The sequence below is a fragment of the Phascolarctos cinereus genome, unplaced genomic scaffold, assembly GCF_003287225.1.
Source record: "Phascolarctos cinereus isolate Bilbo 61053 unplaced genomic scaffold, phaCin_HiC Scaffold_726;HRSCAF=1367, whole genome shotgun sequence".
Classification (NCBI taxonomy): Eukaryota; Metazoa; Chordata; class Mammalia; order Diprotodontia; family Phascolarctidae; genus Phascolarctos; species Phascolarctos cinereus.
The window spans coordinates 385,916,334-385,939,208 of NW_027556098.1; the positions used below are offsets into that span (position 1 = coordinate 385,916,334).

A 22,875-nucleotide genomic window follows, 5' to 3' on the forward strand; every position below is an offset into this window, starting at 1 on the left:
GTCTTCCCAGTTCTGACATTCTGTGTTCTAAGGGCCCTCCCAGCTCTGACATTCTGTGTTCTAAGGCCTCTCCCAGTCCTGACATTCTGTGTTCTAAGCCCCCTCCCAGCTCTGACATCCTGTGTTCTAAGGCCCCTCCCAGTCCTGACATCCTGTGTTCTAAGGTCCCTCCCAGCTCTGACATTCTGTGTTCTAAGGGCCCTCCCAGTCCTGACATTCTGTGCTCTAAGGCCCCTCCCAGTCCTGACATCCTGTGTTCTAAGGGCCCTCCCAGCTCTGACATCCTGTGTTCTAAGGCCCCTCCCAGTCCTGACATTCTGTGTTCTAAGGCCCCTCCCAGTCCTGACATCCTGTGCTCTAAGGGTCCATCCCAGCTCTGACATTCTGTGTTCTAAGGCCCCTCCCAGTCCTGACATTCTGTGTTCTAAGGGCCCTCCCAGCTCTGATACCATGTTCTGAAATGGAGTTCCGCTATGAACCAAAGTGACTCCATCTTGGTTTTAAAAAAATCATGGGAGGAAAGAAAAAAGCATAACAAATGTCTGCCTGGGGGAGAATGCCTTACACCCTGTGTCCCATTTCATAGTTAATTGCTTATTAATTATTAATTTCATAGTTAATTGTACTATAATTTATCACTAACCCATTCTAATTGATCTTATCATATATTATATCTTTTCAAAACAAAAGTTTCTTAATGATGAGAATGTATTTACTCTCAGGCATTTCTGTATCCTGTTAGTAAAAATGTCTCATCACAAAACACCTTGTCAATAGTAGCCAATTAGAATAAAATAACCATTCCCTTTTATTTATTTATTTTTGTTGATTTTCTGTAGAAAATAAGACCTATAGGAAAATCTAGTTGAGTTTGTATTCAGAGATATTCTGTTCATCCTCCAAGCATTGCAGGTTTTTTTTTTAAAAAAAATCTGCTGTCAACTTGGTCTTTTTCTTTTATGGACCACAACAATTCTAAGTGTTATACAGAGAAATTAGCGAGTTGACCCAGACTAATTTAAATTGTGGACTTTATTATATTAGCGCGCGGCTGCCAGGGGTATTCACATCCAAATCAAGCAGCAGCCATCAGGGGTCGAGCTAGGGTTTATGTAGGGAGTATACAGGACAGGGAGGGGGATGGATCTTTGAAGTCTGGCAAGAGGAAGAGTTTTGGGGCTGGTCAAGGACACCCCTCTCCCTCTGTCTACACATGATAATGCTCTGCAACAAAGGAAAAAACTTTCTCACAATGGAGGCTTCCAGAGATATGATCTGAGGACTGGGGCCTGAGCAGCCAGATAAGGGTCATGCTAAGGAATTTGGAGGCTTCCAGAGATATGATCTGAGGGCTGGAGCCTGAGCAACCAGATAAGGGTCATGCTGAGGCCCATGCATGAATACTGCTAGGCACAGTGTCCTTGGGCTGGGGAGTGGTTGTCAGAGATAGTGTTTCTGACACCAGGGAGGCATTTTGGGGGCAAAAGTATAAGCACGAGTATCTGAGCACCCCATCATTACAGGTCAGGGATCACACAAACCAGACCAGGTGTCCTGGTTTCTGGTATAAACATAATTATCTAAAGCCATTATATTGCAACTTTTCTTATCCATTTGCGTTGGAGGTATGGGCTATGCTTAAGCTATGCAAGAGCACATTTCACTACTGTTTAGATTTAGGAGGAAAGAGGTCTGGGGCAAGATTAAGCAGCGACTTCTGCTTTCCATGGCCTAAAGGGTCCTACTACCTAAATGGTAAAATAATGTTCTGCATTACATAAGCTCTCTCCTAGCTCTGACATCCTGTGTTCTAAGGTCCTTCCTAGCTCTGACATGGTGTGTTCTAAGGCCCCTGCTGGTTGACATTCTGTTCTAAGGCCATTTTGGCTTTGATATTCTATACTCAAAGGTTACTCTCAGCTTGACATTCTCTAAAAGTAAATACAGGTCTGAAAAAGTGATTCCTGAATGGGTTGGCTGGAAGTTCTCTTGCAGGGCCTCTCTGGTAGCTGCCTCCAGGCTGAGAGGAGCCAGCAGGAGACAGCATGGGAAGCTGTCCTTGGGCAGCATCCAGCTGCTCAGAGCCAAGCAGCAGAGCACCGAAAAGTACAGACAGTGTAGGTGCCCTCAGGCCCTCCTCCTCCTCCTCCTCCTCTTCCTCATGCTTGCTTACTGCCTTCTCAGAAGAGGCCATTGCAGAGGCCTTGGCAGACAGCCCTCATTGCTGGGCAGCACAGCCTTGTCTGAATCAAGTGGCTCTGAGTTTGGAGGTGCCCAGATGCTAAGCTCCAGAGGGGTCAATGGCTATGGGATTGGCCATAGGGCCAGTGTATGCAGGAGGCTTCATCCAGGGCTCCTCTAAATCAGTGGCTGCAACTACAGCTTTGGATTAAACAAGACTTTTGTTTAAGCAAATATTCCCTTTGGGTGCTTTCCCAATGGCCCAGATATTTGCTCTGGTTGCAAAGTAAGTTCTTGTTTCACTGACTTAAGGACTCTAAAAGGAAATGGTTCCTTTGATCCCTGTGGTGAAGCAATAGAGGTGGCCAATGTGGGGACTCATTTTTGTTTGACTGGCATCGTCACAAGGGTTTTATTGACCTTTTTTTTAAGATTAGGAGGTTGAGGGTGGGATAATAACTACAATTTTACATATATCTATATCTATTTGTGTCTAATGGTGGCCATCTCTAGGGCAGGGTGGGAGGAGGGAAGAAAAAAAAGAAATTAACATGTTAACTTTGTTGTATATTTAAAAGGAATAGCAAATTGTACATAGCAGATTTGCAGTTTCATGTACAAGCATCTTTTTTTTCTTATACTACGTTATGGAAATGCTTGTTTTAGTTTATAAATTAAAAATAAAATAAATTTTGGAAAAAGATTTGGAGGGTGAGGGTGGGAGGGAGAGAAAGTAATGAATTGAAAAATAAAATGAAAGCATTAAAGAAAAGTTTATTTTGGAGGATCCTGCTGTTTTTGCAAACATTTCCATTGGATCGCTGCTCCTTTCATCAGAACTGCCAGCTACGGAGGGGAATTCTCTGAGTCCTGAAGAAACATTTCACCAAATTTCCAAGGGGCAAGTGATGTCAGATGCCATCTAGTCCCATACATCAGTAAGAATCCACTCTACAACAGACAAGGCCTCATCACTCTCTTGACAACCTCCAGGAGTGAGGAGCCCCTCCCCCCTTTCCTTTTGGGGCAGCCCATTCCCCTCTTGGACAGCTCTCCCTGTCAGGAAGTGTTTCCTTCTATCAAGTCTAATTTAGACAGTCCGTGGGACTTTTGTCATGGGAAAGAAAGTGTCTTCCAGGAACACACACACACACACACACACATTCACACACACACACACATACACACACACACACACACACACACCCACAACAACCACCCAAAAACCACATGGAAGAGAGTTTTAGCAGAGTCCACTTAGTGGCCTTAGCTGAAGGCCACTTCTGATCACTTTCTAGTGAAGTAGCTAGGCTTACTTAGTTATCATTGAATTATGTTCCTGTTTGTCTCAAATAAGCATCTTTTTTCTTTTTCTTTTTTTGGAGGCAGTACTAAGAAGAATAACAGCATTTTTCAAGCCTGGAACCTCAGCACTAGATCTAGGTCATTAGTGGCCCCCTGGTCCAACACTTACCTGGACAAGGATTCTTTCTACCGCACACATAGGATGACACCTTAGAGGTTCTTTAGTCTAAGAGCCTCATTTCAGAGGGGGAAACTGAGGCTCAGAGCCTTGCCCAAAGTCCTGCCCATAGTAAGTGGCAGAGATGGGATTTGACTTCAGAGACCCTAACTCTAAATTCAGAGCTCTTTCTGTTGCCTCTCACCTGAGAAGGAGTTACTCAGCCTGTGCTTGGAGACATTCAGTGATGAGGAACTTGTTACCTCCAGAGGCAGTTCATCCCATTTTTGGACAGCTCTAATTATTAGAAAGTTTTCTCCCTTATGCTAAACCTAAATCCCTAGCACTGCTCCTAGTTCTGCCCTCTGGGGCCAAAGAGAGCAAGTTCAATCTCTCTTCCACTTGAAAAAAAAATGCTTTGAATATCCAAAGACAGCTCTCATGACCTCCCCTAAGGCTTTGCATCTGCCAGATAGATATACCTAGTTTCTTCAACCCATCCGTTTATGGCTTGATTTCAGGGCCCTTAATTATCTTTGCTGCCTTCCTTTGGCCCTTCTATCCTTAAGAAATGTTGTTTCTAAATCTTCAGCCCTCAATATATTACTCCAGAAATGTTCTGACCCGGGTAGAAGACAGTAGGACTATTACATCTCTATTCGAGGAAGCCATGCTTTCCTTAACGTCTCCTAAGATCTCAAAGGCTTTCATAGTTTCCATATTCTGGTGTTGCCTCATATTGTGCTTGCAATCCATCTAGATCCCTGGACCTCTTTCAAATTAACTGTCATCTCCTCCATTTTGTACCAGTGAAATTGGTTTGAGGTTTGAAAGACACAGATGTTCTAAAAAAAATTCAGGATTTGCCCAATCTACTAGCCCCCTCCCCACCCCCCGCCACAAGGCAACTGGGGTTAAGTGACTTGCCTAGTAAGTGTCAAGTGTCTGGTCTCAGACCAGATTTGAACTCAGGTCCTCCTGACTCCAAGGCCAGAGCTCTATCCACTGCGCCACCTACCTGCCCCTGTGCTTGATTATTTCTGGAAGCATGCTCACATTCTGGATTCATAGGTCTAGAACTGGAAGGGTCTCAGAGTCTATGAAGAAACAGAGGCTTAGGGTGGCTAAATGATTTACTTAAGGTCACACAGGTCTAAGCATCCAAAGTGCTTCCAAAAAGTGGGTTTTGATCCCTGGGCTTCTGAATTCACAGTCAGTGACCTTTCCATTGTATCCTCCTATCTTTTTAATCTTTTTTTATTGGAGTGGCAATACATTCCAGAATGCTAATTTTTTAAAAATTTCTTTTGGAATGAATCTTTTCAGAGAAACACTCCTTTCATTTGGGGCAACTACCAGGTAAGGAAGCAAGGGGACAGTGGGTCTCTTCTAGCTGTACCATCTATCTTTGACTGGGTCTGAGCAGGAATTGTATTACAAGCAGCCATGGGGAGTGGGTAATAGCTGATCAAGACCTTTTTTACCCCAGGTAGTTCTCTCTTGCAATGCTTTGCTGAGAAAGGCCCATACAGGAAGAAGAGGAAGTCCCCACAGATCCCTAGCTCTGTGCCTAGCTCTGCCCCTCCCTGATGAAGGAGATTGAGACCTAGCACCTTCCTTCGTTCTGGGGCCAAAGGTGGCTAAGGTTCAGAGCTGCTGCTCTTCTGTCCTCAGCAGTGCTTCTCATTCCACAGCTCCTCTCACCTCCCTCTAATTTCTGGGAGAAGCAAACATTCATTGGGTTTAGAGTTAACTGTCCTAGGTTCAAGTAAATCAATAAGCATTTATTAATGTTGGGGGGAGGAGAGAGAGGGGGGAATACAAAGACAAAAGCAAAAAAAAAAGTTCCCAGGAACTTATGGTCTATCAGACACTAGTCTGTCAAAATGTATACACATAAGTGCCAGTTCCAAAGTTAGATTGGGCACCTCCCTGAGACTCAGTGTCCTCATCTGCAAAATGGGCATAATAATAATGGTACCACCTGCCTTGCAATGTTATTACATGGGAAAAGCTTTGTAAACCACTGTAAAAATAACAAAAGCAGTAGCAGCAGCAACAACAGTATGTATAATATTGCCATTTCCATCCAAAAGCCAACCTCTGATCTACTTCTTTTACTCATTTCTGGGCTTGTGGTCCTTCCAGTCAGTTTCCTTCATACAAGCTCAGGTACCCCCTAGTCCATTTCCTGAGCTCTCTTTTGTTATTGTTGTTTCCTCTTGAATTGACTTTGTATTACTTGCTAGGTGGTATAATGGATAGAGTGCTGAGTTTGGAGGCAGAAAGACTGAGTTCAAATTCTGCCTTAGACACCAGTTACATGACCCTGGTCACTGAGCCTCTTTATGCCTCAGTTTCCTTAGCAGCAAAATGAGGGCACTGAGGCCCTATGACTTCAAACTCTAAATTTGTGATCCTAAGAACTGCTTTTCTCCCTAATACCCCCCCACCCAAGGTCTTCCTCTCCCCCCTTCTCCCTTTATTCAGGGGGGCAGACTGGATTTTTACCTTGGTGTAACCAATAGCCTGAAAGGTATGATGCTGATCTTTAGGATCTAGAGTCCATCTGATACATTCTGAGTTGCCTTACCCGTTCTTGCCTCTCTTTGGGTACACAGACGAAAGGGGATATTTCCTTTGGGGCCCTCTGCTCCTGTTCCTCTAACCGTTCCTGGGTTAAAATAAGAGTTGGATTAGTGTTTCCCAATCTGTGCCTGCCCTCAACATACATAAGAACTTCTTGGGGTACTCTGGGATGAGAGGGGAGAAGGGGTTTGCTCTAGTGGTCACCATGCTCACCCACCTGCCCATTTATATCCACCATCCCAACTCCATCTTATTTTTATCTACAGAAGGATACATGCTCTCCCCTAGAGGTCTCCCCAGAGGTGAGGTAGAGGCAGAGGTGTGCTGACAAATGTTTAACAGCTGGTTTTCTGAAAATGCAGAACATACTTTTAAGGTTAATCTGCTCTATTCCTATTTTCTCCGTCACTTATAGCAGTCTACATAATCAATAAAACAATGAGTCAAGCCCTGAAGTGTAAATGCTCACAATGAAAATTTAACAACTGGCTCCCCAGCAGGTAGGAGCTGGCTTCAGCATACCTCTGTGGAAAAGGTACTCTGGGCTTTTGTACCAAAATTTGGGATCTCCTGTTATTCCTTTTGCCACATCATCATCATCATCATCAGTTTTTACGGGATCTGTGACTTCAATGATATAGGGAACTCCTAGTGTGGATACTCCCTCCATCAGTGCAGATCAGACACTAGCCGTGTCTGATTATAGTCTTGGATTATAATCTTAGAGAGTTGACAGGCAGCACTACCAGACCAAAATGGTAGGTGTCACAGGTGGGATCTGAATCTAAGTCTTCCTGGCTCTAAGAGCAGCTATATATCTACTATCACACACCTCTGTCTGTCTAGACAGATCAGACACCTTCCCAGCATCTGACAGCATTAGGAAAATATCATTCAAATGTATAGAAGTTAACAAGGAAGCAACACTCAGACACTTTGGTAGTCACTTTCATCCAGGGAGGCTATCAGATAAGAAGGAAAGGAAGCAGAGAGTAGGGAAACATTTTGTAATATTGTTTAGAAAATGTTATTTATGAATATTGTTTGATGTGTCTAGAAGCTGACTAACCCCAAAGCTTACTATAGAGGTCAGACTGACCTTAGAGATGTTCCTGGGGAAGGGATGGTCCTGAAGAATACTCAGATCCCTCCCAGGTCTTGTTCTGGGTCCACGTTGGAGACTTGAGTTCAAATCTAGCCTCAGAAACTTACTAGCTGTGTGACTCTGGGAAAGGCACTTGACTTCACTTCCCCAACCGTCAAAGGGGGACAATAATAGCACCTGCCTCCCAGGGTTTTGTGAGACTCGAATGAGATGTTTGTAAGGCATTTAGAACAGGGCCTGGCATATAGTACACACTGAGAAAATGCTCCTTTTCTTCTTTCCTTCCTAAGGTCCTTCCCACCCCTAATCTAACCAGTCTGGACAATCCCAGCTCTAACATTCTGTATTGTTCTATTGGGAGAGTCTGTCTCAGGTGTTTTTGGGGAGATGTTGTTGTACCCCAGTCACTATCCCACCTTCTCAATCAATACCCACTCAGAAAAGCTGGTGATATTAATTGATCAATTAATAATTGACTAATATTAATTGATATGGGAGAAATACCAATTCATTAAATGATATCAGAGCATTCCACATAACCCTAATGAATGCTTATTCATTGATTCTCCAGCACTTTCAAGTGTATTAATAAGAATAGCTAACATTTCTATGGCACTACTCTCCTCAGTAAACTGCAGTGGCTCCCTATTTCCCTTAAGATCAAATATAAATAACTCTACATGGCATTTAACATTCTTCACTACCTGGCCTTTATCTACCTTTCCTGACTCATCATATTTGATGTCACTCCATGCACACTGTAGACCAGCCAGAGTATCTCCTACAAGACACTACATCTTCTGACACCATGCTTTTGCATAAAAAGCTCCCTATGCCCAAGGTGTACTCCCTTTTCACCTCCATCTCTCAAAGTCCCTATTTTGTTCCAAGGTTCAGTCCAAAGCGCACTTTCTGAATGAGGCATCTTCTGAGTCCCTGAGGTGCTAGTATCTTCCCCCCAAGTCAGCATGTATCTATCTGATACATACCTATATAGTATCTGTCTTCTCTCATGGTTAGTTCCCTCAGGGCATGAACCAATTTTTATCTTTGTCTCTTTAACTTTGGTGCAAAGCAGGTGTTTAATAAACGCTTGTTGATTGATGGACTCTATCTAGAGCTGGGGTTTTTCACCTTGTTTGTATCCTAGAGCCTTCTGGCAGTGTCTGGTGAAGCCTACGAAACCTTCTCAGAATCATGCTTTTAAAGGCATAGAATGAAATCCATAGGCTTGTAAAGGAAACAGATTATTTGGAAATATAGTCTATATCCAGAAAGACTTGGATCAAATGAGGTCTCACAGCACATCTAATAATTACAGTAATTTTGAAGTGGTGATGAGTGTCAATGATATGCTGAGATAGCTTCAACAACTGTAGTATATGACATAGCTGTGATTTCTATTGGTGACACAGTCCAAGGACCTGGTCATACAATTATGGGTTGTTGTTGTTACTCATTGTTTCTTGTTTGTTCTTCCTTCTTGAAGAGGATCAATGACATCAGGAGGATGTTGTCTTGACTTGCAAGTGAATTAGATTTCAGTGAGGCAGAGTTGTGCAAAGACACCAACCTCACTCTCTCCTCCAGAGTCATTGAAGTCCAGTGGCTAGACATAGGTCAGGATGACTAGTGATGTTCCCAGATGCCACGGAAGACCCTGGATTTTTTAAGCTGTGGTCTTTCCCAGGTCTCAGTCTGTCTGAGGCAATACCCATTCAGTGATTAAAGGCTAGGTTAGAACTGTGCCTCCATTCATAATGGAAGGAAGTGCTAAATTTCAGTTAGAGGTGAATGAAAATAACAGCATATTTTTTCCCCCCTATCCAACTTTGTGATCATGTTCAAATCTATCCATGGACCTTAGCTGAAGAATCCCTGATTAAAATGTTAGAACTGTCTGCCCATCTTCAGGAAACTATTTCCTGATAAGGCTAAAATAAAACTGGGAATTTACACATGACTGAGTGGACATGACTGGAAGAGGCAGGAGATGGCAGTAGGGTAGGGAGGAGCATCTTTTGGACATATCTGTTTACTCCCTAAGGCAGGAAATGAGCCACCTCCCTCACTGTGGGACAAACATCTTCTAATGTCCCTGAACCTGGTTCTTAAGCTACCCAAAGCAGTACAGGGAGGGTCACTGAGCACAGCTGGAGGTTTTACTTCTTAGAATCAGGTAACATCAGAGCTGGAAGGAAACACTTGGTCCCAAAGCCTCAATTTACAGATGATTGAACTGAGGCTCAGTGATGAATTGGGGGGGGGGTTCCTTGCCCAAGGTCACACAGTACTATGAGGACTTGAGGCATCAACTTCTATCCATCAGCCTCATTTGACTGAGGAGGAGACAAAGGTCCCAGCTGGGAAAGAGTCTGATCTAAGACCTCAAAGATAGGAGAACCAGGATTTGAACCCAAGGCAGAGGATCATGGGTAGAGATGGAAGGCCATCTAGTACAGACTCATCATTTTACAGCATGAAGGTCATGTGATTTGTTTCTGATTACTGGGTAGTAAGTGTCAGAGGCAGGATTTGGACCCAGGTCTGCGGACTCTTTCTAAATATGATAGAGGCACTTGCCACTGACCTTCTGCTGCTTGATGGAGCGGTTTATCTTCTTCTCCAGGCTGAGCTGCTGCTCAGTCCTCTCCAGGGCTTCCTTCAGCAGAGCTTTCTCTTCCGCCTCCTTGTAGATTTCATCTTCTAGTTTACTCACCTGCGCCTGATACACCTGCCAGGGCACTTTACTCTGCCTGGCCAAAGAGAGAAACAAGGTCTTTTTCTTCTCCCCTCCTGTAGTCATCGTGTCTCCAGTGTCCTCCCAGGAAGGCCTCCCTGTGTTGTGGCATGAAGCCAACTGAGTGGTTTCATAATGAACAAAGTACTAGGGCAATAGCAGCAGCAAAACTCCATAAACTGCCTCAGGATCTGATCCTCTAACAAGGCAGAGCTGAAGGGAATAAGAATTTATAGAGTGCCTACTATGTGCAAGGGACTGTGCTAGGTGCATGACAATTATCACCACATTTGGTCCTCACCACAACCCTGGGGAGGGAGGTGCTATTAATGGATTATCCTCGTTTTACAGATGAGGAAACTGAGGCACAGAGAGCTTAAGTGACTTGTCTGGGGTCACACAACTACTAAGTATCTGAGGCTGGATTTGAACTCAGGTCTTCCTGACTCCAAGATCAGTGCCAAGGAGGGGAGGGACCCTGGAGTCCAACCTCCTCACTTTACATATGAGGAAACTGAAGCCAAGAGAGGTGACTTGTCAAAAGTTACACAGGTTGTAAGTAATAATCATAATAATGTTTATATAGTGCTTTCTGTGTGTCAGGCATTGTACTAATCTAAGTACTTAGCTAAGAATTGAGGGTTGACATTGGAGTCTGGAAACCCAGGGTTTGAGTCCTACCTCTGATGAGGACTAGCCATGTGGAGGCAAAGAGGAACAGTGTGTAAACACATTGGAATTAAGACCAGAAGACCTGACTCCAAATCTTTACTATTAACTAACTATTATCAAGGTGCTGCTAGTTAGTACAGTGGATAGGGAAGGAGGTCAGGAAGACCTGAGTTTTCAAATCCAGCCTCAGACAATTATTAGCTCTATGACCCTGGGCAAGTTGCTTAGCCTCTATTTGCCTCAGTTTTCCCATCTGTAAAATGGAGATAGTAACCATACTTACCTCCTAGGGTTGTTGTGAAGACCAAATGAGATAGTAATTGTAAAATGCTTACTACAGTGCCTGACACACAGAAAGCATTATATAAACATTATTATGATTATTACTTACAGCCTGTGTGACTTTTGACAAGTCACCTCCCTTGGCTTTAGTTTCCTCATACGTAAAGTGAGGAGGTTGGACTCCGGGGTCCCGCCTCTCCTTAGGTGATGATACTGTGATCTCTGCATGAGTCATTGAACATCACAGGGCCCCAGGCAACAGAGATTATGAATTACAGATGAGTGACTGATCTGCGCCCTGGAGTTCCCTTTCCCCGTGAAATCCTAGGTTCAGACATTTTTGTCCTCAGGTCTCTCCCAGTTCTGTCAATTTTCTATTCTAGGCCCCTTTCTGTTCTGCTATTCTCTGTCTGAAGCTTCCTCCCACCACTAGCATTCTAAGTTCTACAGTGTGTCCCAGATCTGCCACTTTCCATTATGAGTTTTCCTCCCAACTCTGATGTTCTATACCTTGAAGTCCCTCCCAGCTTTCATAGTCTGGGTTCTATGGTCCTTTTCAGCTTTTAATGTTTGAAGGTTCCTCCAGCAGGTCCACCATTCTCTATTCAAAGGTCCTCCCTGTGAGTTCTGACAGTTCCTCAAGCTTTGAACTCTTCCGCCCCTATGACCACTGAGATGAGCAGGGCTGCCCAGGCTCACAGTTTGGGTTAAACTTTGTGGTGCTGAACACTACATTCAATTTGCTTTTGAAGATAACTTGGGCCTTTTCTCCTAAGAGCCCTCAAATCTATCTAGGGGAGTTGAGAATAGATTATGCTCATGCATGGTGAGTATAAGTAGATTGCAAGGTATGACTTATGCATGAAAAGTGGCACGGAAGGCTAATTATCAAGGGTGTCTATGGCTGTACTTGGCACATAGTAGGAACTTATTAAATGCTTATTGACTGATTAGAAAAGGAGGTGAGCTGGTAAATGATGACCACTCTAGAGTTGTGCTGTTCTAATTTATTTAAAGAGGCAGAATGGGTCTTCTAGCTTGTTGACTAGATCTTTAACACAAGTGTTCTTAACCTAGGGACCTTTTGGTGGTTGCTTGGAGGAATTTAAGGAAGTTTGTAAACTTGGATGGAGAAAAGATACATCTTTATTTTTGGTAACCTCTAACTGAAATTTAGCATTTCCTTTATTTTAAACTGTTATCAAGGAAAGGGGTCCATAGGCTTCACCAGACTGCCAGAGGGATCCGTGGTCCAAAAAAGGTTGAGAAACCCTACTTTACCAGCTCACATTTAATAAGCACCAACCGTGTGCCAGGGATCGTGCTAGGTGGAGTTGGTGGGTGGGTGGGGACAAAGACGAAAGTGAGATAGTCCCTGTCTTCAAGTCAACAATCTTTCAAATGAGATATTTAAGGTAGGGCATAGATCAAGGAGAGATACAGGATACGGCTAGGCAATGGAAGAGATGCACACCTCAGGGAGAAAGGGGATCCACATTGGCACTGCAGGAGACGACAGGATTGATGGCTATCTCACTGCATTCATTCAGCATTTGCAAGTGATCTCTCTTATCCTTATCCAGCATCTAGATGGTCTGATTGACCATCTTTTAGGGGTGTGGTGTGTATGTGTGTGTGTGTGTGTGTGTGTGTGTGTGTGTGTGTGTGTGTGTGTGTGTGTGTGTGTGTGTGTTTCTCCAAGATAAGGGACTCGACTCTGGGGAAGTTTGTAAGAAACTTTCAGGGTACCTGAGTGCCTCATTATCTCTTTCGTATTCTCTCAGAAGCTCCTCCTTCCGCTCCAGCCGGTTCTTGAGTTGGCTGATCTTATCAAACACCAGATCTAGGTCCCTCTGCCGAAGCTGGTTGACCTTTTCCCGCTCCTTCTGGGAAAGGTATTTCATAGATACGTTTCCCGACATATCCCTGATGTTCATTAGGCTGCCGAGTGTTTTACTCATATCCAGGTACTACGGAGGAAAGCAGTTTGTTGATTAAGGGTTTGGCTGAGAAACGATCATGACTCTTCGAAAAAAAAAAGTCCAATTTTCAATTCAGTTCAATTCAACAAACAATTACCAGGCACCTATGAAGGTGTGTCTGGGTGGCATGGTGGATAGAGTTCTGAATTTAGAGTCAGGAGACCTGAGGTCAAATCTCTCCTTAGACACATACTAACTGCGTGGCCCTGGGAAAAAAAATCATACAGCCTCTCTCAGTCTGTTTCCTCATCTGTAAATAGGTTAATAAGAGTGCCTATCTCCCAGCATTGTTGTGAGGATGAAATGATGTAATATATGTAAAGTGAATCGTGAACTTTAAAGCACTGTATAAATGCTAGCTATTATTATCTGTAAATAGTAATAATAATAATAATAATACTGATAACAATAACACCTTCTTTGCAGGGTTATTGTGAGGAACAAATGAGATTATTTATTTATATATATACATATATACATACATACACATACATATATGAAGCCCTATAGAAACTGTGAAAGCACTATATAAATTCTAGCTATTATTATTACTATTGCTATTATTACCTATAAATATTGGCATCCTTGAAATGGCAGACCTATCTGAATGTTTGAGTACTTTACTAGGCTAAAGATGTTCTTGTTGTTCAGTCCTTCAGCTGTTCAGTCATGTCTGACTTTTCATGGCCCCATGGACCATCACATGCCAGGCCCTTTTATCCTTCACTATCTCTCAAAGTTTGTCTAAGTTCGTGTTCATTGTTTCCATGGTACTATCCATTCATCTCATCCTCTGTCGTCCTCTTTTACTTTTGCCTTCAATTTTTCCCAATGTCAGGGTCTTTCTCAATGAGTCCCATTTTCTCATTATGTGGCCAAAGTATTTAAGCTTCATTGAGCATCAGCATTTGTCTTTCCCGGTGAATAGTCTGAATTTAAGTGTTGACCGATTTGCTCTTCTTGCTGTCCGAGGGACTCTCAAAAGTCTTTTGCAACACCACAATTCCAAAGTGTTGATTCTGCAGCACTCAGTTTTCCTTATAATCCAACTCTCACAGTCATATGTTGCTACTGGAAAAACTGCACCTTTGACTATGATTTGCTCTTCTTGCTGTCCGAGGGACTCTCAAAAGTCTTTTGCAACACCACAATTCCAAAGTGTTGATTCTGCAGCACTCAGTTTTCCTTATAATCCAACTCTCACAGTCATATGTTGCTACTGGAAAAACTGCACCTTTGACTATATGGTCCTTTGTCAGCAAGGTGATGTCCCTGCTTTGTACTATGTTGTCCAGATTTGCCATAGCTTTCCTTCCAAAGAGTGTCTTTTAATTTCATGGCTGCAGTGATCTTTGAGCCCAAGAATCTAAAATCTGACACTGCTTCCATTTCTTCTACCTCCATTTGCTGGGAAGTGATGGGACCACTTGCCAAGATGTTAGGTTTTTTTTGTTTGTTTGATTATTTGTTTTTTAATGTTAATCTTCAAGCCAGCTTTTACACTCTCCTCTTTCACCCTCACCAAGAGGCTTTTTTTTTTTTTTAGTGAGGCTTGGGGCTAAATGACTTAACCAGAGTCACACAGCTAGTGAGTGTTATGTGTCTGAGGTCGGATTTGAACTCAGGTCCTCCTGACTCCACAGCTGGTGATCTATCCACTGTGCCACCTAGCTGCCCCCACCAAGAGGCTTCTTAATCCTTTTTCAGCTTCCTGCCATCAGACTGGTATCGTCTGCATATTTGAGATTGTTGATATTCTTCCTGGTAACCTTAATTCCAGCCTCGTATTTTGCATGATTCATTCTACATATAAGTTAAATAAATAAGGTGAATGATTGATTGGTTTAAGATCGGTAAAGGAATATGATAAAGTTGGATATTGTCACCTTATTTAGCTTTTATGCAGAGGCTAAAGATACAAAGACAAAAAATGACAACAACAAATCCCTGCCTTCAAGGAACTTGCATGCTGCTGCGGAGATTTTCATTTGTCAGTCAATAAACATTTATTAAGCACCTACTATATAAATAAACATTTAATTAAGCACTTACCATATAAAGAAGCATTTATTAAGCACTACTATATGCCAGGAACTGGGCTAGGTACGTTTAAATTGGCCTCACATTTTCTGCTGTTGCATAGCACAAACAGATGCTGGGACTGGGCATTGGCCATCGTCACGGCTGCCATAATGATCTTCCTAAGGAACGGGTCTGCCTAGGTTATTCCCTTGCATTAGTCTCAGTGGCTCCCTATTGCCTATAGGATAAACTATAAACTCTTCATCTTCACATTTAAGGCCTTCCAAAATTGGGATTCTACCCATCCAGCCAGCCTTATTTCATATTCTTCAACTTCAAATTAGGCTGCTGACTGTTCGCCAGACTTGATATTCCATCGCCATTTATCCATTTACACAAGCTGCTCCCAGCGCAGGAAGTTCACTTCCCCCTTGTCTTCATCCCTCACAAATCTGCCTCCTCCACCAGGAATCCAGCCTCGATTTCCCCACTTGGTAGCACTCATACTTTCCTAAATTTCTCTTAGAAAATACTTATTTTGATATAAGTTTTATCCCTCCTCCTGCCTCCAGAAACACAAACTTCTTATGCTATTGTTTCGCTTTGAACTCCCTGTCACTTGGCACAGTGCCTGACACTTAAGAGGTGTTGCAACATCTGCTGAACTGTTGAATCAGTGATACTTTTAGTTACATTCCCTGTTAGTCTTGTTCCTAGTTTCAGTCATATCCAACTCTTCATGACTCCATTTGGGATTTTTCTTGGCAGAGATACTGGAGTGGTTTGTCATTTTCTTCTCCAGCTCATTTGACAGATGAGGAAACTGAGGCAAATGGGGTGCCATGACTTGCCAAGGCTCACATAGCTAATAAGTATTGGAGGTTGAATTTGAACTCAGGTCTTCCTGACACCAGGCCCAGTGTTCTATCCACTGTGCTACCTACTCTCAAAGAAGTGGGAACAAACAAGTGAGAAAGTGTCTGGATTCAGGATCAGGAGACCTAGGTTTGAGTCTTGGCTCCAAAACTACTCATCTATGTGACCTTGGCCAAACCGCTTACCCTCCTCTCTCATTCTCAGCTTTCTCACACATAAAATGGGGACAATAATTCTTGTACTACCTACCTTTCAGGGCTGATACTGAGTCAAATAAGCAGCAAATTTTAAAGCCCTATAGAAGGGGAGATTCATCATCATCCTTCAGTGGTATTATTATTGTTATTCATTCATTCATTTACTTATTCATTTATCTGTTTGTTCATTCTTTCACTCATTTGTTTATTTTATTATTAGTATCTCACTGTGAGTCAAGTAGAAAACTTATAGATCAATTATGCTATAGGGAAAACAACAGTAGGCTAGGAGTCAGCAGACCTCGGTGTTTGGCTTGGCTTGGCTATGAGCTCACCATGTGATCCTCAGTGGGTAAATTACTTTGTCTGTTAGCCTAAGGAGGCTTTAAGGTCTCTTCCAGTTTGGACAATCAATATTCTACAGAGACAACTGTGGGATATTGGATCTTACAGAGAGGCTGCTCAGACCCCTCCCAGGGATGCCATTTCATGTTCATTCTCTATTCTGTGTTCTCACTCTGACAATCTGTTCTAAGTCCTTAATAATAGTCTGGGTTCTAAGGACTCTTCCCAGTCCTGACATTCCATGTTCTAAGGGCCCTCCCAACTCTGACACTCTGTGTTCTGAGGTCTTCCCAGCACCAACACTGTGTTCTAGGATCCCTCCTAGCACTGACATTCTGTGTTATAAGGGCCCTCCCAGCTCCGACGTTTTGTGCTGTGAGGCCCCTCTCAGCTCTGACATTCCATTATCCTGTAAGGTGACAACATTCACTCAGAATTTCCAGTATCATACAATACTTGGGTCAAATAATGAAGCCAAGCCCATTTCTACCCCCTTGCAATCAAAAGCGATTCCTGTAGAGGCAGCTGATACAGACGTAGCTCTTCTCAGCCGATGATATGCTTCATAGACTATCTCATTGAAAAACAAGTGTCATTGATGTTTTTGTTTTTCATCACACTTATTTCTGGACCCCTCTTCTCCACTGCCAGAGCTAAACCCTCCCTAATAACAAAGAAAACAGTCCAGTAAAAACAAAGGCCCCAGTGACTATGACTCACAAACATTTGACTTTCTGCCCTGGCAGCCCTTTGAGGAGAGGAGGGCGCCATGATTACTATCTGTTCTCCAAGAAGAACATTGGTTTTGACAGTTACCCAGAGTTTGGCCTTCTTCTGGCTTTCTTTTGACTTACATTGCTATAGGTAGCATACATATTGTTCTCTTGTTTGGAGTTTTTTCCACCTCTGTTCCAATTCATATAAATTGTTCCTACTTCTCTTGAATTCTTTTTATTAGTCATTTGTTGTGGCACAATAAAATTCCATTATTTTTACGTAGCACAGTTTGTTTAATCATTATCCTTTTGATGTACACCCACCCAGACTGTTTGTAGTTCTTTGCTACCACACAAAGTGTTGCTACCTACCCAAACCTACTGCCCCAGTGCCAACCTAGTGCTCCAATCCAACACTATTCCCAATTTTTATATTTCTTTTGAGGGATCCACCATCATTTTAGTCATTTAGGTTCCCAGCCTTGGAATCATCCTCAACTCTTCACCCAACCTCACTTTCTCACTTCTGACCAGTTGCCAAGTCTTGCTGATTCTGCCTCTACAATGCCTCTTGCAGCTTGTCTCCTCTCCACTCATACAGCCACCATCCTAGTTCATCTCTTCATGGGACTCTTGCAATACTTTCCTAATTGATCTCCCTGCCTCAGGACTCTCCTTTCTCTAATCCATAACTGTCTGCTAAAGCAAAAGTCTGAAGATGTCATTTCTCTGCTTTAGTAAATTTCAGTGGCTCCCTATTACTTCTAGGGTCAGAAAGTCAGTCAGCTAGCTAGCATTTATTAAGCACGTACTATGTGCCTGGCAAAGGGTTGAGTGATATACATTGGAGATGCAAAGAAAGGCTTTAAAAAACAGTAGTTGATCTCAAGTAGTCCACAGTGTGATTGGGGAGACAACTTGCAAACAATTACGTTTAAGTAAGATACATACAGGAATAGATTAGGATGGAAATCTCAAAAGGAAGGTACTAAAATGAAGGAGGACTAGGAAAGGGTTCTTGCAGAAAGTAGGACTTCAGAGGAAACTTAAAAGAAGCTGGGTAAGCTAGGAATTGGAGATAAGGAAGGAAAGCATTCCAGGCATGGGGGTGTGGGGGTGGGGCATAGCCAGTGAAAGCACCTGGAGGGTCCCATATTGAGCCCCAGCATCTGGTCTCAAAACGGAAGTAAAACAGTCACAGTCCAAAGGAACCAGAGCAGTTGAGAAAACTGTTTATTGGTGGCTTGAGTTTTGAAACTATGGATGACAGTTTAGGAGAAAACACTTTGAAAAATGGGAAATCTTCACAGATGCATGGTGGTGATGAAAGATCTCCAAACAAAATATTCCAGAGGCTTTGGCTTTGTGACTTCTTATGTAAAAGAGGTGGATGTAGCAATGTGTGCTCACCACTTAAGGCTATTGGGTATGTAGTGGAACCAAAAGGGCTTTTTCTAGAGAGGATTCTGTAAAACCTGGTGCACATCTAACCATAAAGAACGTCTTTGTTGCTGCTATTAAAGAAGATACAGAAGACTATAATTTAAGAGACTACTTTGAAAAGAAAGGCAAGATGGAAACTATAGAAGTCATGGAAGATCGACAGAGTGGAAAGAAGAGAGGATTTGCTTTTGTGACTTTTGATGATCACAATCCACATGACAAAATTGTTGTTCAGGAATAACATACTAAAAAACCCCCTCCCAAACCCCCCAAAATAATAATAAAAAAAGAAATATCATACTATAAATGGACATAGCTGTGAAGTGAAAAAGGCCCTTTTGGAACAAGTGATGCAGACTGCTGACTCACAAAGAGGTAGTGGAGGAAGTTCAGCAAATTTTATGGGTCAAGGAGGAAACTTTGGGGGTGGTAGAGGAAACTCTGACCATGGTGGAAACTTGGTGGAAGAGGTGATTATGGTGATGGCAGGAGCAGAGGGAGTTATGGAGGTGGAGATGGTGGATATAATGGATTTGGTGGAGATGGTGGCAACCAGGATGGTTGCAGCATCAGAGTTAGAGAAGGGGACATGCGCTAGATATGTCATAAAGGTAAAAGTTCTAGGACTTTACCAGTGGTTGGATATGAAGGGAGGGGTGAAAGACAGTGAGTAGTCAAGGATGACATTCTGCAATCCTGGGTGTGTGACAGGATGGTGGTACCCTTGACAGTAATAAGGAAATCAGGAGAGAGGATGGTTTGGGGGAAAAAATAATTAGTTCAGTTTTGGACACATTGAATTTCAGATGTCTACTGGGCATCCAGTTACAGACAGTTAGATAAATAAGAATGAAAGTCAGAAAAGAGGTTAGAGTTGGACAAATATGTCTGAGATTTGAGAATCATCAGCACAGAGATGATAATTGAAGCCATGGGAGATCCCCAAGCTAAGGAGTATGGAGGGAGAAGAGAAGAAGCCCCAGGACAGAGCCTTGGGGTAATCTAGCAAAAGAGACACAGATGGAGTGGTCAGACAGGTAGCAGAACCAGGAGAGAGCAATGTCACAAAACCTAGGTAGAAAAGAGGGTAACAAGGAGGAGAGGGTGATGGACAGTGTTGTCAAAAGTTGCAGAACATGCATAACCTGTATCGAGTTGCTTGCCTTCTCAATGAGGGTGGGTGGGGAGAGAGGATGGGAGAAAATTTGGAACCCAAAGTTTTAAAAACAAATGTTAAAAAAATGTTTTTACATGCAACAGGGAAATAAGATATACAGGAAATGAGGTATAGAAATCTATCCTGCTCTACAGGAAAATTGAAGGGGAAGGGGTTAAGAGAAGGGGAGATAGAAGGGAGAGCAGATTAGGGGAAGGTGCATTCAGAATGCATGCTGTCTTGGGGTTGGGGAAGGGATGAGATGGGAAGAAAATTTGGAACTCAAAATCTTGTGGAAGTGAATGTTGAAAACTAAAAATTAATAAATTAATAAAATTTAAAAAAGAAACAAAAAAATTGCAGAGGTATAAAAAAATGATTGGGAAAAGGCCATTGGATTTGGCAATTAAGGTATTATTGGTAACTTTGACGATAGTAGTTTCAATTGAATGATGAGACTGGAAGCCAGATTAGATGCAAAAAGTAAAGAGAATGAGAGGAGAGGAAGCCAAAGTGGAAGTACCTATTGTAGACAGCCTTCTCAGAGACTTTAACCGCAAAAGGCGAAAGAGATATGGAATGACAATGAGAATTCCAAATTTGCCAATCTGTTCCTCATAATTAAACGAATTAATTAAACAGCTACCTGATTACTGGCACTTTTTTTCTGGCCTGCTGTTAGAGTCTGGCTCAGTAAAATCCCATTGACAACAGCTAGTGGGGAGGGATGGATCAAGAGAGGGTTTTTTGAGGATTTGGGGGATGACATGGATAAGTTTGTAGACAGTAGGGAAGCAGCTAGGAAATATGGAGAGGCTGAAGATAAGTGAGGGAGTGGGGATGATAGAGGGGGCAGGCTGCTGGAGGAGACAAGATGGAATGGGGTCACTTGTGCAGACAGAGGGGTTTGCCTGGGCAAGGAGAAGGGTCACCTCATCATGTGCGACAGAATGAAGGAGGAGACAATGATAGAAGGCATCTGAATGATATGAGAGGAGGAGGAAGGAAGAAGAGGTAGCTCATGGCAAATGGCCTAGACTTTTTGGGCAAAATATGAAGCAAGGTTCTCAGCTCAGAAGGGTTGGGGAAGGAGAGTCATGAGAAAATGTAAGCTTCTTTATGGCAGGGTTTTTTTTCTTTTTTTCCCCTATGTATTCCCAGCATCAAACAATGACTGAACAGTGTCTAGCAAGAGTTGATGCTTAATAAATGCTTGTTGATTGGTTGCTATAGACATCTTTGCCACATTTTGAACTTTTGTTCCTATCTTTAATCTCTTTAGCTGGGTATATACGCCTGGCTGTGGGATCATTGGGTGAAAAAGTATGCTTGGTTTAGTCAGTTTTCTCATATTTTCTAGCTGTTTTCCAGGACAACTTTTCAATTCAGAGCTCCAACAAAACAATATTACTGGGCTTATTTTCCTATAGCTCCATTCAGCATCAACCATTTCTGTCTTTTTTTCATCTTTGCCAATTTTCTGAGCATCAGATGAAACCTCAGGTGTGTTTTAACTTGCATCTCTCTTATATTTAGTGATTTGGGACATGTTTTCACATATTTATGGATAATCTCTATTTTTTTTAAAAAAAAACTGTTCATATCAGAGGCAGCTAGGTGGAACAGTGGATGGAATGCCAGCCCTGGAGTCAGAAAAACCTGAGTTCAAATCTGGACTCAGACACTTACTAGCTGTGTGACTCCAGGGAAACCACTCAACCCAGATTGCCTCTTTAAAAAAGAAAGGAAGAAAGAAAGAAAGAAAGAAAGAAAGGAAGGAAGGAAGGAAGGAAGAAAGAAAGAAAGAAAGAAAGAAAGAAGAAAGAAAGAAGGAAGGAAAGGAAGGAAGGAAGGAAGGAAGGAAGGAAGAAAGAAAGAAAGAAAGAAAGAAAGAAAGAAAGAAAGAAAGAAAGAAAGAAAGGAAGAAAGGAAGGAAGGAAGGAAGGAAGAAAAAGAAAAAAGAAAGAAAAAGAAAAAAGAAAGGAAGGAAGGAAGGAAGGAAGAAAGAAAGAAAGAAAGAAAGAAAGACAACATTCATATCTTTTGATTATTTATCTATGGGGGAATGGTTTATTTATACATGGTGATTCCCTCTGTGTCTTGGGTAGAAGGCTTTTATCAGTGATCCCAGAATCTGAGAGTTGGAAAGGATCTCAACAGCCATGTGCACCAAAACATACACTGAAGGAATCCCTATTCTTTTCTACTCTTGATAGTTGGGGCAATTCTTTTTTCCACTCTATGGTTTCTCTTCTTATTACATCTGCATTGATTTTGTTTCTACAACAGTTATTTTTGTTGTTGTTATTGCATAATCAAAATTGTCTACTTGGTCTTCAATGATTACTTCTATTCATTCTTTAGTAAAGAATTCTTCCTTTAGTTATCATTGTAAAAAGGTACTTTCTTCTTCATGCCTCCATTTTCCTTTTTTCAGTGATGTGACCTTTTACAAGCAGGTTAAGTAAACATTGGGAGCTTATTGTGCTATATGGTATAAAATACCAATCTAAACATAATTTCTGCCAAGACACTTTCCAGTTTTCCCACTAGTTCTTTTCAAATAGGGAGTTCTTCCCCCTGTAAACCATATTCTTAGGTTAAACAAGCATTTTTGTTTTTCTGGTCTCTTCATTAATCTACTTTTTTAAATTGTTCAGCCTGTATCAAATGATTATAATGGTAATTATTCAACAATATAGGTTGAGGCAGGATAATTCTATGTCCCCTTAGTTCATCTATCCATCCAAATATCTATATCTATATCCACATATACATACATATATCAATATGTATGTGCATACATACATATGTATATATTTCTCTTGAGACTCTAGGTCTCTTTTTTTCTTTCCCAAATGAATTTTGTTATTGTTTTGCCTAATTCTATAAAGTACCCCCTTGGTAATTTAATTGATTTAGTAGATTAATTTTATTAATATCCTGTTGGCAAGGCCTATCCAAGAGCACTGAATATATCTCTTATTTAGGTCTTCCTTTATTCCTGTATGCTTTACATACATGATCATACTTGAAGCTCACAACAACCTATTTAGGTAAGTAATACAAGTATTCTCATCACCCCATATTATAGATTAGGAAACTGA

General features: G+C 42.0%; 1 protein-coding gene and 1 pseudogene across 1 annotated transcript in view; one reads left to right on the forward strand and one right to left on the reverse strand.

The window, feature by feature from the left end:
• Positions 1–22,875, reverse strand: part of FHAD1 (forkhead associated phosphopeptide binding domain 1) — a 193,124-nt gene that overhangs the window by 28,789 nt on the left and 141,460 nt on the right. Inside the window, exons 27-29 of the mRNA XM_078146223.1 lie at positions 12,781–13,001; positions 9,928–10,093; positions 6,237–6,317 (exon numbers count right to left, since the gene is read on the reverse strand). Of these exons, the coding sequence (XP_078002349.1) occupies positions 6,237–6,317; positions 9,928–10,093; positions 12,781–13,001 (468 nt within the window). The remainder of the gene's footprint in view (positions 1–6,236; positions 6,318–9,927; positions 10,094–12,780; positions 13,002–22,875) is intronic.
• LOC110198347 (heterogeneous nuclear ribonucleoprotein A3-like) lies at positions 18,272–19,286 on the forward strand (annotated as a pseudogene).